The 12997-nt window shown below is 38.4% G+C and overlaps 1 protein-coding gene across 2 annotated transcripts in view; it reads left to right on the forward strand.

Moving 5' to 3' along the window:
* The window catches only part of NAA35 (N-alpha-acetyltransferase 35, NatC auxiliary subunit), a 28905-nt gene that overhangs the window by 13240 nt on the left and 2668 nt on the right, over positions 1 to 12997 (forward strand). For both annotated transcript variants that reach the window (XM_055698410.1, XM_055698411.1), the window contains exons 13-22: positions 69 to 128; positions 1101 to 1207; positions 1437 to 1503; positions 2783 to 2881; positions 4695 to 4873; positions 6633 to 6769; positions 8800 to 8867; positions 9112 to 9252; positions 10976 to 11098; positions 12511 to 12591. In XM_055698410.1, the coding sequence (XP_055554385.1) occupies positions 69 to 128; positions 1101 to 1207; positions 1437 to 1503; positions 2783 to 2881; positions 4695 to 4873; positions 6633 to 6769; positions 8800 to 8867; positions 9112 to 9252; positions 10976 to 11098; positions 12511 to 12591 (1062 nt within the window). The remainder of the gene's footprint in view (positions 1 to 68; positions 129 to 1100; positions 1208 to 1436; positions 1504 to 2782; positions 2882 to 4694; positions 4874 to 6632; positions 6770 to 8799; positions 8868 to 9111; positions 9253 to 10975; positions 11099 to 12510; positions 12592 to 12997) is intronic.

Genomic DNA, 12997 nt, shown 5'->3' on the forward strand with positions numbered 1-12997 from the left:
CTTAAAAGCATCTCTAAAAATTTGGCATATTAACCTGAACTATCTTTTTTTTCTTAAATGTAAATTAGGATTTTTTCTGTGAGTTTAGCGAACAGTCACCATGTGTTCTTTCAAGATCCCTGTTACAGGCAAGTCCTAATCTATGTCTTTGAATAAAATACTTCTGCATTCATTATAAATATGGATTCATCTTTGTGTTTCAAATAATTAAATTAGTTGCATATCACTTCATATATACATGGTAAAATTTTTTCTGGAGATATTTTAAGTGTTAGATATATGGAGGATTACTTTCTGATCTCATTTTGTAAAACATTTTAAAATACAGTTGTTTAGATCATGTAAGTACAAGCTAATTAAAACAGAAAGTGTTAAAAATTTTTCTTTGCCATAAAGTAGGGCCTGTATATGCATTTTTATGCTGTCTGAGTTTGGGGCTGATGTTTGTATTTGTCCTCCCTGTTCGGACTGAATTTCATGTAGATACTGCCTCTATTGCCGTAACCATCAGTTTTACTGTTACAGCAGAACAGGCTGCTACTTTTCTTCTCATGTTTTTACTTAACTTGAAAGTGTTATTACATATTCCATAACTCAGAGGAGCTTTATCTCCACCCACTCAAGAACTGTGTAAGGAAGGGATGCAGAACTCATGGAGGAAAGTGGAATGGGCATCAGATATGACCAATGAAAGCAGTAGTATCTGCAGGCATAGAAAAAGTCTGCATTAGTCTGAAGGCTATTGCCTTTGTCAGCCTCCAGGGAAACAACATAACCTATTTGATGTTAATCTTCATAAACACCTGTCTGATTAATCATCTTTAAAGTCCAAGAAATAAAATCATTTTGCATGCATTGTCTTATGCAAGTAACAGAGCTGTATTTTGTGTCATGGGAATGCCACAGAATTGACAGATCTCAGTATGCCTCTCTGAGTCTGTAAGCTTGTACCTAGCTGAACCATTTTAATTCTTAAAGCAATCTTGCAAATTTCTGATACAATTTACAGGTACTGTAAGAGCTTTCTATGAGTGATTTCTAAATAACATACATTTCTTTTAACATAAAATATGTTTTTAAAAATATATTTTCACTTTCAGACAACTTTTCTGGTAGATAACAAGAAGGTATTTGGCACTCACCTCATGCAAGACATGGTAAAAGATGCTTTAAGGTCTTTTGTCAGTCCTCCAGTACTTTCTCCAAAGTAAGTGGATCTTGAGTTTACTTGCATATGTTCACATGTCTGATGAAAAAATATTCCTGCTTATAAAAACAAGGAAAGGCATACAAAGAACATACACATTTTGTACTCAGTCCTTAGGTGTGAAGGAGTCAGTTGCTGTGGTTGCCCTTGTGTTTCTTTTTTAATTTTGTGTTACATAGGCTGATGACACTTATAAGCATATGTATGTACACAAATATTTCCCTTTTAGGTGTTGTCTCTATAATAATCATCAGGCGAAAGACTACATTGATTCCTTTGTGACACATTGCGTTCGGGTAAGCGTGCTTTCCAATTACAGTGTGTTTATGCATATATAAGCACTTTAAAGATTTGCTTACATTTGAAAATGAGACCATTTTTTTTAGACACCTGATACGAAGGCAAAATTGCAGAAGTTGGCCATCTTAAAATGTAACACTTCTTAAAAAGCCAGTATTATTTTTTGCTGTTTGTTTCCTGTGTTATACTTCCAGATTTTTCACTAAGATTTCAATTATTAGGGGCCTGCACCTGCTGCCTCTTTACACAGTAGTTTCATACCACAAAACAAATGCATAACACTAGTAAAAAACAAAATTGTTTTTGCACTCTAGTTCAAAAATTCTACAAAATTGTTTTAAAAAGGTTCAGTTACTGAATGCAGCACAATTAAAATTGAAGAAAGTCATAGGATCATTTTGTTGGAAAAGACCCTTAAGATCATTGGTCTGACTGTTAACCTAACACTACCAAGTCTACCACTAAACCATTTCCCTACATGCCACATCTACATATCTTTAAAATACCTCCAGGGATAGTGACTCAACCGATTCCATGGGCAGCCTGTTCCAGTGGTTTACCACCCTTTCGGTGAAGATATTTTTCCTAATACCCAATGTAAACCTCCCCTGGTGTAACTTGAGGCTATTTCCTACCACTTGTTACTTGGGAGGAGTGACCTGCCACCACCTGCCTACAGCCTCTTTTCAGGTACTTGTAGGGAGCAATAAGGTCCCCCTGAGCCTCCTTTTTTCCAAGTTAAACAGCCCCAGTTCCCTCAGCTGCTTCTCATAGGACTTGCTCTCTAGATCCTGCACCAGCTTTGTTGCCCTTCTCTGGCCACGCTGCAGCACCTCAGCGTCCCTCTTGCAGCGAGGGGCCCAAACCTGAACACAGCGTTTGAGGTGCGGCCTCACCAGTGCCCAGTACAGGGGGACCATCGCTGCCCTGGTCCTGCTGGCCACACTGTTTCTGATACAAGCCAGGATGGTATTGGCCACCTGGGTGCATGGAATTAGGCATAAGAAATATCTTCTCTCTTACCCTAAGTAATCTGTTTGTACCAGATTTCTAAAGGAAGCTGGTGCAATTTCATGTTGACTTGTGTACAGAAAAATGGACTCTTGCATCACTCTAGGGAGCCTGCTTGCCTGCTAGCTTGCACTCCATAAGGGGGAGCCTTAAGGAACTTGCCTCCTAATATAGATGTATAAAACAGATGCCTAAATAGACATCATAGTACTACTGCTGTAGTTTCAAAGTACGTTGAAAACTTAAAACTTAAATTTCTTTCAGCCATTCTGTAGTCTAATTCAAATCCATGGACACAATAGAGCTCGTCAGAGAGATAAACTGGGTCACATTCTTGAAGAATTTGCCACCCTCCAGGATGAGGTAATGTCCCAGACAGCAGCCCAGCAAAGTTTTCTTTACAGGTATATTCTTACCAGACTGGAGCATGTGGTGTTAGATTCTAGATAAATGAAGCAACTTCTCTGTTTGTCCTAAAATCTTCAGGACAAGGATTCCTAAAGTACAGCTCAGGAAGTCTGTAGGATGCATTGAGAGAATTTCCATTAGTTGTGTTGAGCAAGAAGGTATTATATTTTTTAAAACTTCATCCAATAAGTAGACTTCAGGGGAACCTGCTGTGATGTCTGTAACTCCGGTAATTCTACTGCTTGTAGTCTCTATCCCACTTGTAGCTATCAGTTTGCAGAAGGTGACCAGGGAGAGGTGGATGAGCCATGTTTACAAGACACCTTTGAAAATTCAGTCTTACAGTTATGTAGGATATAATTGGTGAAATTTTATAATGTTTTTATAATAATATATAATAATTATTTATAATAATATATTTTTATATTATTATTTTTCATATGTTCTATATATTCACTTTCTAAAAACGCATTTCTCTCATTAGCTTGGTTCAGCCTTTGTTCAAAGTCTTCCAATGAAACTACTGTTGCCCTAAAAACAAAATCCAGAATATTAGGTTCTTCAGCTCAGCCAACATAAGAGTATTAAAATACATAATAGAAGAAAAATGTTAGCGGGTCCTACAGTCAAGGTAGTCATTTGAAAGCTAGGGAAATGCTTCTTAGAAAGGACTAAACTCCAAAGCAGCAGGGAAGTCAGATGAAAAGAACATGATGGCATCTGGCTGTCAGAGATGTACCAAAGAGCTGGGAAAGAGCCAGTCCAGCGCACCCATCTCCACTTTTCCCATGCTCCTAAGCACTGGCTCAGGTGGTGCTGTAATAACTATTATTACTATTATATTTATATTTATTTATAATTATAATAATAATATATAATAAGAGTAAGAAATAACTCTTAAAAGTATGTGCTCCAACTTATTTTGAACATTTCTTAAGAATGAGGAGTGAAAGATGACAGGGAAAGGTATGTTTTCATTTATTGGAAATTTATTTCTTTAAGCAGTGAGAGGCATGAAATAATAAAATATTTTCCCACATGTGCATGCTAAGAAGCACAGTTGAGGAACTTGGAGTTGGGGCAAAATTTTGTGTGTTCCAGCTTCCCTTGAGATGGTTTGATTGAGAGTTTGTTGCAGTACTGCAGCTAAGACACACTATTCCCTTTGTAACAGGTTATACGGATTAATTTATTCAGGACTGCTGGTAATATTCCAGCTGTGGGAGACTTCATGTCTTCCATACAATTACTTTTTAAGACTGAATTGGTCTTAGCAATATCTTAGTTTCTCTGGTGTGACACTGTCTATTTCTTGTGTGTTAAGCTTCTAAATTTAGTTTTCCAAATGCAGCTAGGTTTAAAAAACAAACAAGCAAATAACAAAAAAAGTAATTATTGCCAATATAGCACGATGAATAACAACTTGTAATGGGTTTTGAGTTTCAGTGCTCACATGACTGCCAACTATATATAAACAGCTTTTAAAATTCTTAATTTAAAAAATTTTAATATTACTGTTGTATTACTGTATAGAATATTTTTTCCTGTGTGGCAGAATTTACTTATGTGAATAACTTTACAGTTTTCTGACAGTTCTAGACTATAGAGCTGCAGCATCTGTAAAATCATATTTCTGTCTTTTAATGTGGAGCATGGCTTTACTGACCTAATATGTATTCAGATTTTGTTAAGACTTATTTCTGGCAAAACTTGGATGTTTCAGTCAAATGTTCTTCCTCCCCTGTTACTTTGCTTTCTTTTTCAATAGGCAGAGAAAGTAGATGCAGCACTTCATAGTATGTTACTGAAGCAGGAACCACAAAGGCAACATTTGGCTTGCTTGGGCACCTGGGTCCTATATCATAACCTTCGTATTATGATACAGTATCTTCTGAGTGGCTTTGAGTTGGAACTTTACAGTATGCATGAATATTACTACATATATTGGTAAGAGGATGCTTTATTGACAGTTGTTGGAGGAGGGATGCTCCCACAGAGCTAAACTGCAACTATTTAAAGGAGGGACTTCAACTGGCTTTTAGATATTTATATTTTTTTTTTAATCTCAAGCTTACTCAAACAGTGTTTAGTCAACCTACTCATAAAATTACAAGTGGAGAAAAAAATGTGGTGTTGTCTTTTCTAAACTCGCTAGTGTAGTTTTTTTTCCCCCTCTGAAATAGTAATTTGCTCTCCATTTAGCTTTTAAAATAGTGTCTTCTAAGGACAATGAATGAAAAATATGCTGATTTTGGCAGACAAGAACATGCAGGAGGAAAGCAATTTTGCTTATTCTTTTCTGTCATTGTAGTACCAAGATCAATAGTCTTGTTGAACTGTAGTAGTATTTTTAAAAATATCTTCAGAGTTTTAAGTTGTGACTGTAATCTGGAAGTTGACTAGGTAAAAATAACATCTTGTTCTGTAACCATATTTGAAGAGACATCTGCCTTTAGTGAAAATTATTGCACTATATGGAGTCAAAAGACTTTTTGTTTTTCCACTTCGTCACGTTAATTATTTCTCGTAGTTGATAGCTTAGTCTGAAAGATTAAATTATTTTAGATGGTTCATTTTTGACTCAGCATTAAAAATCTCCTGTGTTAAAGTGTTTCTGTACTTCTGTGTTTTGGTTTGGGGTGCTTTTCTGTAATATACTTTTACTAGGTAAACTGCAAGCCTTCTTTCTGAGAGATTAGACTGGTTCAAATGACTTCAACTTCAGTGCATCTTACTACGTTTCTGTGCTGTCTCATTAGTGGATTAAGCATTAAGTGAGAAAATTAATACTCCAGATAGTTACCAGATAGTCAGTATTAATTAGTAACACTTCCAGTAAGTAATACCAAGTTTTCTGTAAGACAGTATTTTCTACGTGCCCATATTTCCCCTCACCGTTTTAATAAAATGGTTTTTAATCTGAACTGTAATTTCAACTGCTTTTATCTCCTTACTGTAACTGAAGAACAAAAAGAGGAAATTTCTGAGGGGAAATATGCAAGTGGACTCATAATTATTTCTCAGTAATTTTTCTTGTGAATTATGCATTCTTATAAAGGAAGTATTATTTCTTCATGTGCTCCAAATATGTAATTTCTACTGTCTTTTTTCCCTATTCTGTTTGATTTGAAGTCAGTCAAGAGATTTTTTAGACCCACTTCCACTTACTAAATCACTCTTGAAGAATTGTTAACAATTGCTCTTAAATCTTAAGAATTGCATATAGATCTAGTCTTCCTTGACCTTTTTAGTTAATAATTCATGGCTTTGTAATGCTTGAAACAAATCAGTACTAAACTTGTTTCTCAAAACATTCTACAAAAGTAGAAATGGTCTTAACATAGTGATTTTTTTAAAAAAAGTCTCATTTGCTGGGGGAAGGAAAAATTCTAGAAAAATTTGACCTTATACAGGTTTTGAAATAATAACCTTAGACTTTGTTTAGTAAACGTATAAGTAACTTGCATACCTTGAGCTGCCTGTGGTTGAATCTGTACAGCATCTTGTCTAAAACAAAACAAGAAAAACCGAAACAGAACATAGACTAATCTGCTGATTTCAGCCATGCAACACAGAGTTCTAAATACCCTGACTTGCCCTTTACTATTACTACTTTGAGTAAATGACTTGGCATTCAGTGAGGATGTGTGGATTATGAATGTCTTTCACTGTAGTATGTAACAGCTACATACTGTTTTTACTGTAGGTATCTGTCAGAGTTCCTCTATGCCTGGCTGATGTCAACACTGAGCCGTGCTGACAGCTCTCAAATGGCGGAAGAGAGAATAATGGAGGAACAACAGAAGGGACGTAGTAGTAAGAAAACAAAGAAAAAGAAAAAAGGTATCTAGATGTAGAGCATAACTCAGACTCCACACACACCCCCCTTGATGCAGCCATGTAGAACTGTAGAAACAAGTAGCATGTTTCTTAACTTTGCAAGGGTGAGTTGCCCTTTTCAATTCAGTTGTAGTACTGTTGTGCAAAAGATCCTTTAGAAACTCATACTTTCTCCAGTGTATATGCATGAGAGAAAATGAGAACTTCCCTACCTATATCGTAGTGGTCTGGCTCTGTGTTCAGAACTGTAAGCCTACTACCAAAAAATGCATCCAAACCCAGTGTCTGAACAGCATTTGATACATGGGATGCCTAAATGGCTACTAAGATTGTGGTATGTCAGAGCTTGAACATTGCAAATGACCACTATGCAGAAGCTTGCTTGCATTGAGTTGTGGTCAAAAGGTTAGTGTCCAAGTGGAGACTGGTCAAGAGTGGCATTCCTCAGGGGTTCATACTGGAAGCAGTGCTATTCAGCATGTCAGCAGCATGGACAGTGGGATCGGGTGCACCCTCAGGAAGTTTACCAGTCACACCAAGCTGTGTGGTGCGGTTGACACACTGGAGGGAAGGGATGCCATCCAGAGGGACCATGAGAGGCTTGAGAGGTGGGACCACGTGAACCTCATGAGGTTCAACAAGGCCAAGTGCAAGGTCCTGCACCTGGGTTGGGGCAACCCCCAGTATCCGTACAGGCTGCAGGACGAAGGGATTGAGAGCAGCCATGTGGAGAAAGGCTTGAAGGTACTAGTAGATGAAAAGCTGGACATGAGCTGGCAATGTGCATGCGCAGCACAGCAAGCCAACCGTATGCTGGGCTGCGTCAAAAGATGGTTGAGGGAGGTGATTCTCCCCCTCTACTCTGCACTGGTGAGACCTCCCTGCAGTCCTGCGTTCAGCTCTGGGACCCCCAACATAAGAAGGACATGGACCTGTTGGAGTGAGTCCAGAGGAGGGCCACAAAGGTGATCAGAGAGGCTGGAGCACCTCCCCAGTGAAGACAGGCTGAAAGAGCTGGGCTTGTTGAGCCCGGAGGAGAGAAGGCTCCTGGGAGACCTTACTGCAGCCTTCCGCTACCTAAAGGGGGCTTATAAGAAAGATGAGGACAGACTTTTTAGTAGGTCCTGTAGTGATAGGACAGGGGGTAATGGTTTTAAACTGGAAGAAGGTAGATTCAGGATAGAAGTAAGGAAGAAATGGTTCACTGTGAGGGTGGTGAGATACTGGAGCCGGTTGCCCAGAGAAGCTGTGGCTGCCCCATCCCTGGGAGTGCTTAAGGCCAGGCTGGATGGGGCTTTGAGCAACCTGATCTAGTGGAAGGTGTCCCTGCCCATGGCAGGGGCGTTGGAACTACAGGACCCTTAAGGTCTTTTCCAGCCCAGACGATTCTGTGATGATTCTATCATTCGTTCTTTGCTATTCCTTCTTTTGTGTGTGTTTATCCTTGCCTTCTTTTCAAGGGGAACAAAGAATTAGATATGAAAAGCTCAAGGTCATATCAATGACATTCCCTTGTCTCTAGAAATTTGGAAAATTACAACTGTTTTATGCTTTTTGAAAAGGTGCCAAGCGTGGGGCAGTTTTGCACCAATTAAAACACTGGAAGCTAAAGGGGCACGGGGCACTTAAGAAAGATTTTTATCCTGACAATATTCCTTACTATAGTAAAAACGCTTTAACTTTTTAGTCTTAGAAGTTTAAAAAAATCCATGAACTAAGCAAACAGGCTTCTCGGCTACAAGCTTTAAATTCCAGACCAGCATTGTATAGTGACATGCTAATATCACTGACTGACTGGATCAGTTTATTTCATCGGCAGTGGTATGGTGTTCCTGTGACTTAAATATGTCTTGAGTTGCTTTGTGTAATCAGGAGCCAGGTGAGCAGAAATGCATGCCCATGCTTGCTTTCATTATTTTAAAATATAATTGAGAATTATGTCATTTTCTGAAAATTTGAAAGAACTGTTTTGATCTGAAATGAACGTGTACTTACATTGACTAAACAAAAATATTTTTATGTGAAATTTGCAGTTCGCCCTCTCAGCAGAGAGATCACCATGAGTCAAGCATACCAAAATATGTGTGCTGGCATGTACAAGGTAATTTATTTGTGCTTGCTGAATAATGGCTTCAGTTTTTTTTGTAATAGGAATCACGCATGCATTGCATACCTTCTTTGTTATTAGTGGGACTGGAAATTAAGTTCAAGTTTATGTGGTATGGTAAATTCTCTACTATTTTTTTATTCTTCCAGTTGTAGCTAAATCTTAACTTCCTTTTTGCTCACAGCAATATATGACACAGAGCTAACAATGTTCACTGTATTTATCCTTTCCTTTTTAGACAATGATTGCATTTGACATGGATGGCAAAGTAAGAAAACCTAAGTTTGAACTGGATAGTGAACAAGTTAGATATGAGCACAGGTTTGCTCCATTCAACAGTGTTATCACACCACCCCCAGTGCACTACTTGCAGTTTAAAGTGAGTGATCTTAAAATGTTGTGCCATTCATGCTTTTATGAAAAGTCATTTGCTCACCTGCTTTACACATTGCTGTCATCATAAAGAACCTTTACTATCTTAAAGTTCATATGGAAGCATGAGTCAAAATGGCAAGGAATTCTAGCTGTAGTTCTGTGCAAAGAAAATACATTGCTTTGAATTCTACCTAAAATTAGGACTCTTAGATGTTTAAAAACTGGTCTGACGTGGCCATTTATGAGGTACTTTATTGGTTTGTATGAAAATAAAATCTCTTGAAAGTCTGTTGACAGACTTTTTGGCTCTGGTTTCTATAGCAGCATGTTTTCGTTACTGCAGCAAGCAAACAGGAAAATTAAACGAAAGTAATTTTGAGTGTTAAATCACAGAAGTGTTGGCTGGAAAGGACTAGTGGAAAGGACTAGTCTTGTCCAGTCTCCTCCTTGAAGTAGCATTATATATCACATCAGCTGTGTCTTTGCCTAGCCAAGTCTGAAAAAATCAGAACAGAGATTTTCAGACCTCTTCGGTTAACTTGATCCAGTTACTTCCTCTGGTCCATGTAGCCTTTGGATAACCTGATTGAGGGCCACGCTACTGACCTTTTTTCCTAATACTGGTGTGAATTATCCAAGCCATGCTTTGTGATCTCTCCCTCCATGTGATATTCTCTGCCAGTAACAAGGAATATTTCTCTTCTTCAGCCGCCTTGCAACTAGTTGTAGGCTGCTATTAAGATTATCCATTAGCATCCTTCTTGTCTAACTGGAAAAGTCCAGGTCCATTGAGCTCTCCTTGTGGGTCATGTGCTCTAGGCTTCCAGCCTTCTCCACATGTCAGCATCTTTCTTGAACCGAGTGGATCCAACACTGGATGCCACATTTCAGATGTTACAGCTCAAATATTGAGTATAGGATGATAACCTTCCTTGACCTGCTGTCCATACTGCTGTTTGTATAGTCCCATAGGAGGCTTGTCTAATTTGTAATAAAAGCACCTCGTTGGCTTGCATTCAACTTGACATCGACAGTAACTGCTACTCATCCGACTGGTTATTAGCCTCTACTGATCAGTGGGGTTATTCCGCTTCGGGTGCAGAAATTTGGGCATTTCTTGTTGAACTTAAATTTCTGGTAGCCACTTCTTAAGTTTCTAGAGGTCACTCTGAACTGACACTGCATTATTTTGTATGAAAGTCATTCTCCCTAATTCAGTATTATGAAGAGTTGTAGTGTTCTACACTGTCACAGCTTCCTCGTCACTGAAGTGTTTTTATCCCTAATAAAAAAAAAAGTTGGAAGTATCAAAATTATATAAAACTAAGTTTTGAACAGTTTCAGTATCTATCTGACTTGCTGTAAACTTGGTTTGAGTAAGCAATATCACATACTTATTTTTTCCTCCTATTTTTTCCTGAGTTTTCACACCCTGCTGCATGGCAGTCATAGCAAATGAACAACAAGTTGTTTAGGAGAGGGTTTGTTTTTATTAAAAAGTGTGAGAAGTTCATTGCATTTTGTGGCACTGTAGAACAATTGTCAACCACCATATTGCTCCTTGGTATTTGCCATTTTAAATAGTTCTTTTCCACTCCAATATTTATTCCTAAAATACTACTTAGTTGACATAACTTTTTCCATGAATATAGTAATTTTTTTTATTTAAGGTGATGAAAATAGTTTGTTGGCAACTGATTTTAATATGCATTTCTGTAACATGCTAGGAAATGTCTGATTTAAATAAGTACAGCCCACCTCCTCAGTCATCAGATCTCTACATGGCAGCTAGCAAACACTTCCAGCAAGCTAAAATGATTCTTGAGAATATTCCTAATCCAGACTATGAGGTAAGACTAAAATACTGAAAAAGGCGTATTTGCTCATTAAGTGTTTGTTTTCAGCTGGATCTGCTTGAGATCCCAAGTGTACTTTGTCAAAATGCTGAGCAAAGGGGAGTGTTTTCATTAAGGAGTGGACAGAGGAGGGCGGTGGCATTGGACACAGGTGCTGTGTTTCAGTACATTAGATGACATAGTCAGGGTTGTGCTGTTACAAACTTCTTGCTGCTGAGTATATTAGGTGCTAGATGGCAACTTGATGCCTTCTTGCCGTTGCCTTCTAGCCCCATTCTAAAAGACTGTCAGTTTTAACAAGAAGGTGACAGAGGCCTGCCTCACTTACCTGGAATCTGGTAATTCACATGTATTCCTGAGAGATGGGAAAAATAGGTTTGAATGTCATCAAGCTGAAAAGAGGATGGAGTTTGGCACTTGTTTCCTGGAGCAGTTTTCTCAGCACTGGACTGTAAGCATAGGTAGAAATTTCTCCCTCTTGGCCATAGCCTAAAACTAAGTGTCTGTGACTATTTTGGAGCAAGGGGGGTGCTTATTCTGTTACACCTGAGCAGGTTAAGAACAGTTACAGGGTTAGGTTCTGCTGAGAATTTAGGAATCCCTGCCTGTTCTCAGGATCCTGGTGGTACTTGTACATGAGCTATCTGACTGAGGCTAAGCAGGGTAGTTAAGAGGTAGTTTGAGTGTGCCCAGAACACCTTCATGCAAAAAGCCACCAGTTTGGTACTTGAGTTTCCCCTTCTCATCATGTTGGACGTAGATGTCTAGTCTGTCAAAACCTTATAGAGTGCCTCAGAACCGCCATAGTTCAACAATTTTTGAAAATAAGTATGGAGAGTTTATATTAAGTCAGAATTTAAGAAGTGACTATTAAAGTAAGTGTTCTCTTCATTAAATTTCATTAAGACAGTTGTTATACTTCAAAGCAAATCCAAAATACCCTGATCTCTTTTAAACTGATACTATAACAGGACTTCTGTATTGTTAAGAGTATGTAAACATTTGAGTATTAGTTTTGAAATAATTTTCAGGTCACAGAATTGCCAGGGTGAAAGGGACCTCTGGACATCATCTCGTCCAACTCCCTGCTACAGCCAGTTTACCCTGGAGCAGGTTGCACAGGATCACGTCTAGGCGGGTTTTGAATATCTCCAGAGAAGGAGACTGCACAGCCTCTCTGGGTAACCTTGCCACCCTCAAAGTACACAAGTTCTTCCTTATTTCAGATGGAGCTTTCTGTGTTTCAGTTTTTACCTGTTACCCCTTGTCCTTGTGCTTGGCACCACCAAAAAGAGCCTGGCCCCAGCCTCTTGACATGTCCCCTTAAGATATTTGTATGTGTTGATATTGATAAGATCCCCTCTCTTATGCTTTCACTTGAAAACTTCTTGCTGTTTTGTGTTTAGGTCAGTCGAATTCTAAAAGTTGCTAAACCCAATATTGTGGTCATGAAGCTGCTGGCAGGCGGCCACAAAAAAGACTCTAAGGTAAGAAACTGCCAGTTGAATTGAATGTGAAATGGAGCATTACATGCAGTGCTACCACAGATCTCTTACAGCTAAATGAGCAGATTCAGACATAGTTACTCTAGCTCTTAAAAGGACTGGGAAAGTGGCTTAATCCATTTTTTCCCTTGAAAATAGTTTGTTGTAACTATTTAAATATGGAAAACTCACTTGTAAATGTTCTGGAAAAATAAATTGGGAGTGTATGTGCAGTGACATGTACAAATACAAGTATTCCTCAAAAGCACTCCACAGCTTTGTGCCCATCACTACTGGAGAATGACTGGCATATCCAGAAATGGATTGGAATATTTTTCAGATACTAATTAAAAAAGCTAGATTTTTTTTTCCAATCTTTTGCTGTTTAAAAGTTTTACTCTGCAGGGTA

Source organism: Falco cherrug, chromosome Z, assembly GCF_023634085.1.
Source record: "Falco cherrug isolate bFalChe1 chromosome Z, bFalChe1.pri, whole genome shotgun sequence".
In the NCBI taxonomy this organism is placed as follows: Eukaryota; Metazoa; Chordata; class Aves; order Falconiformes; family Falconidae; genus Falco; species Falco cherrug.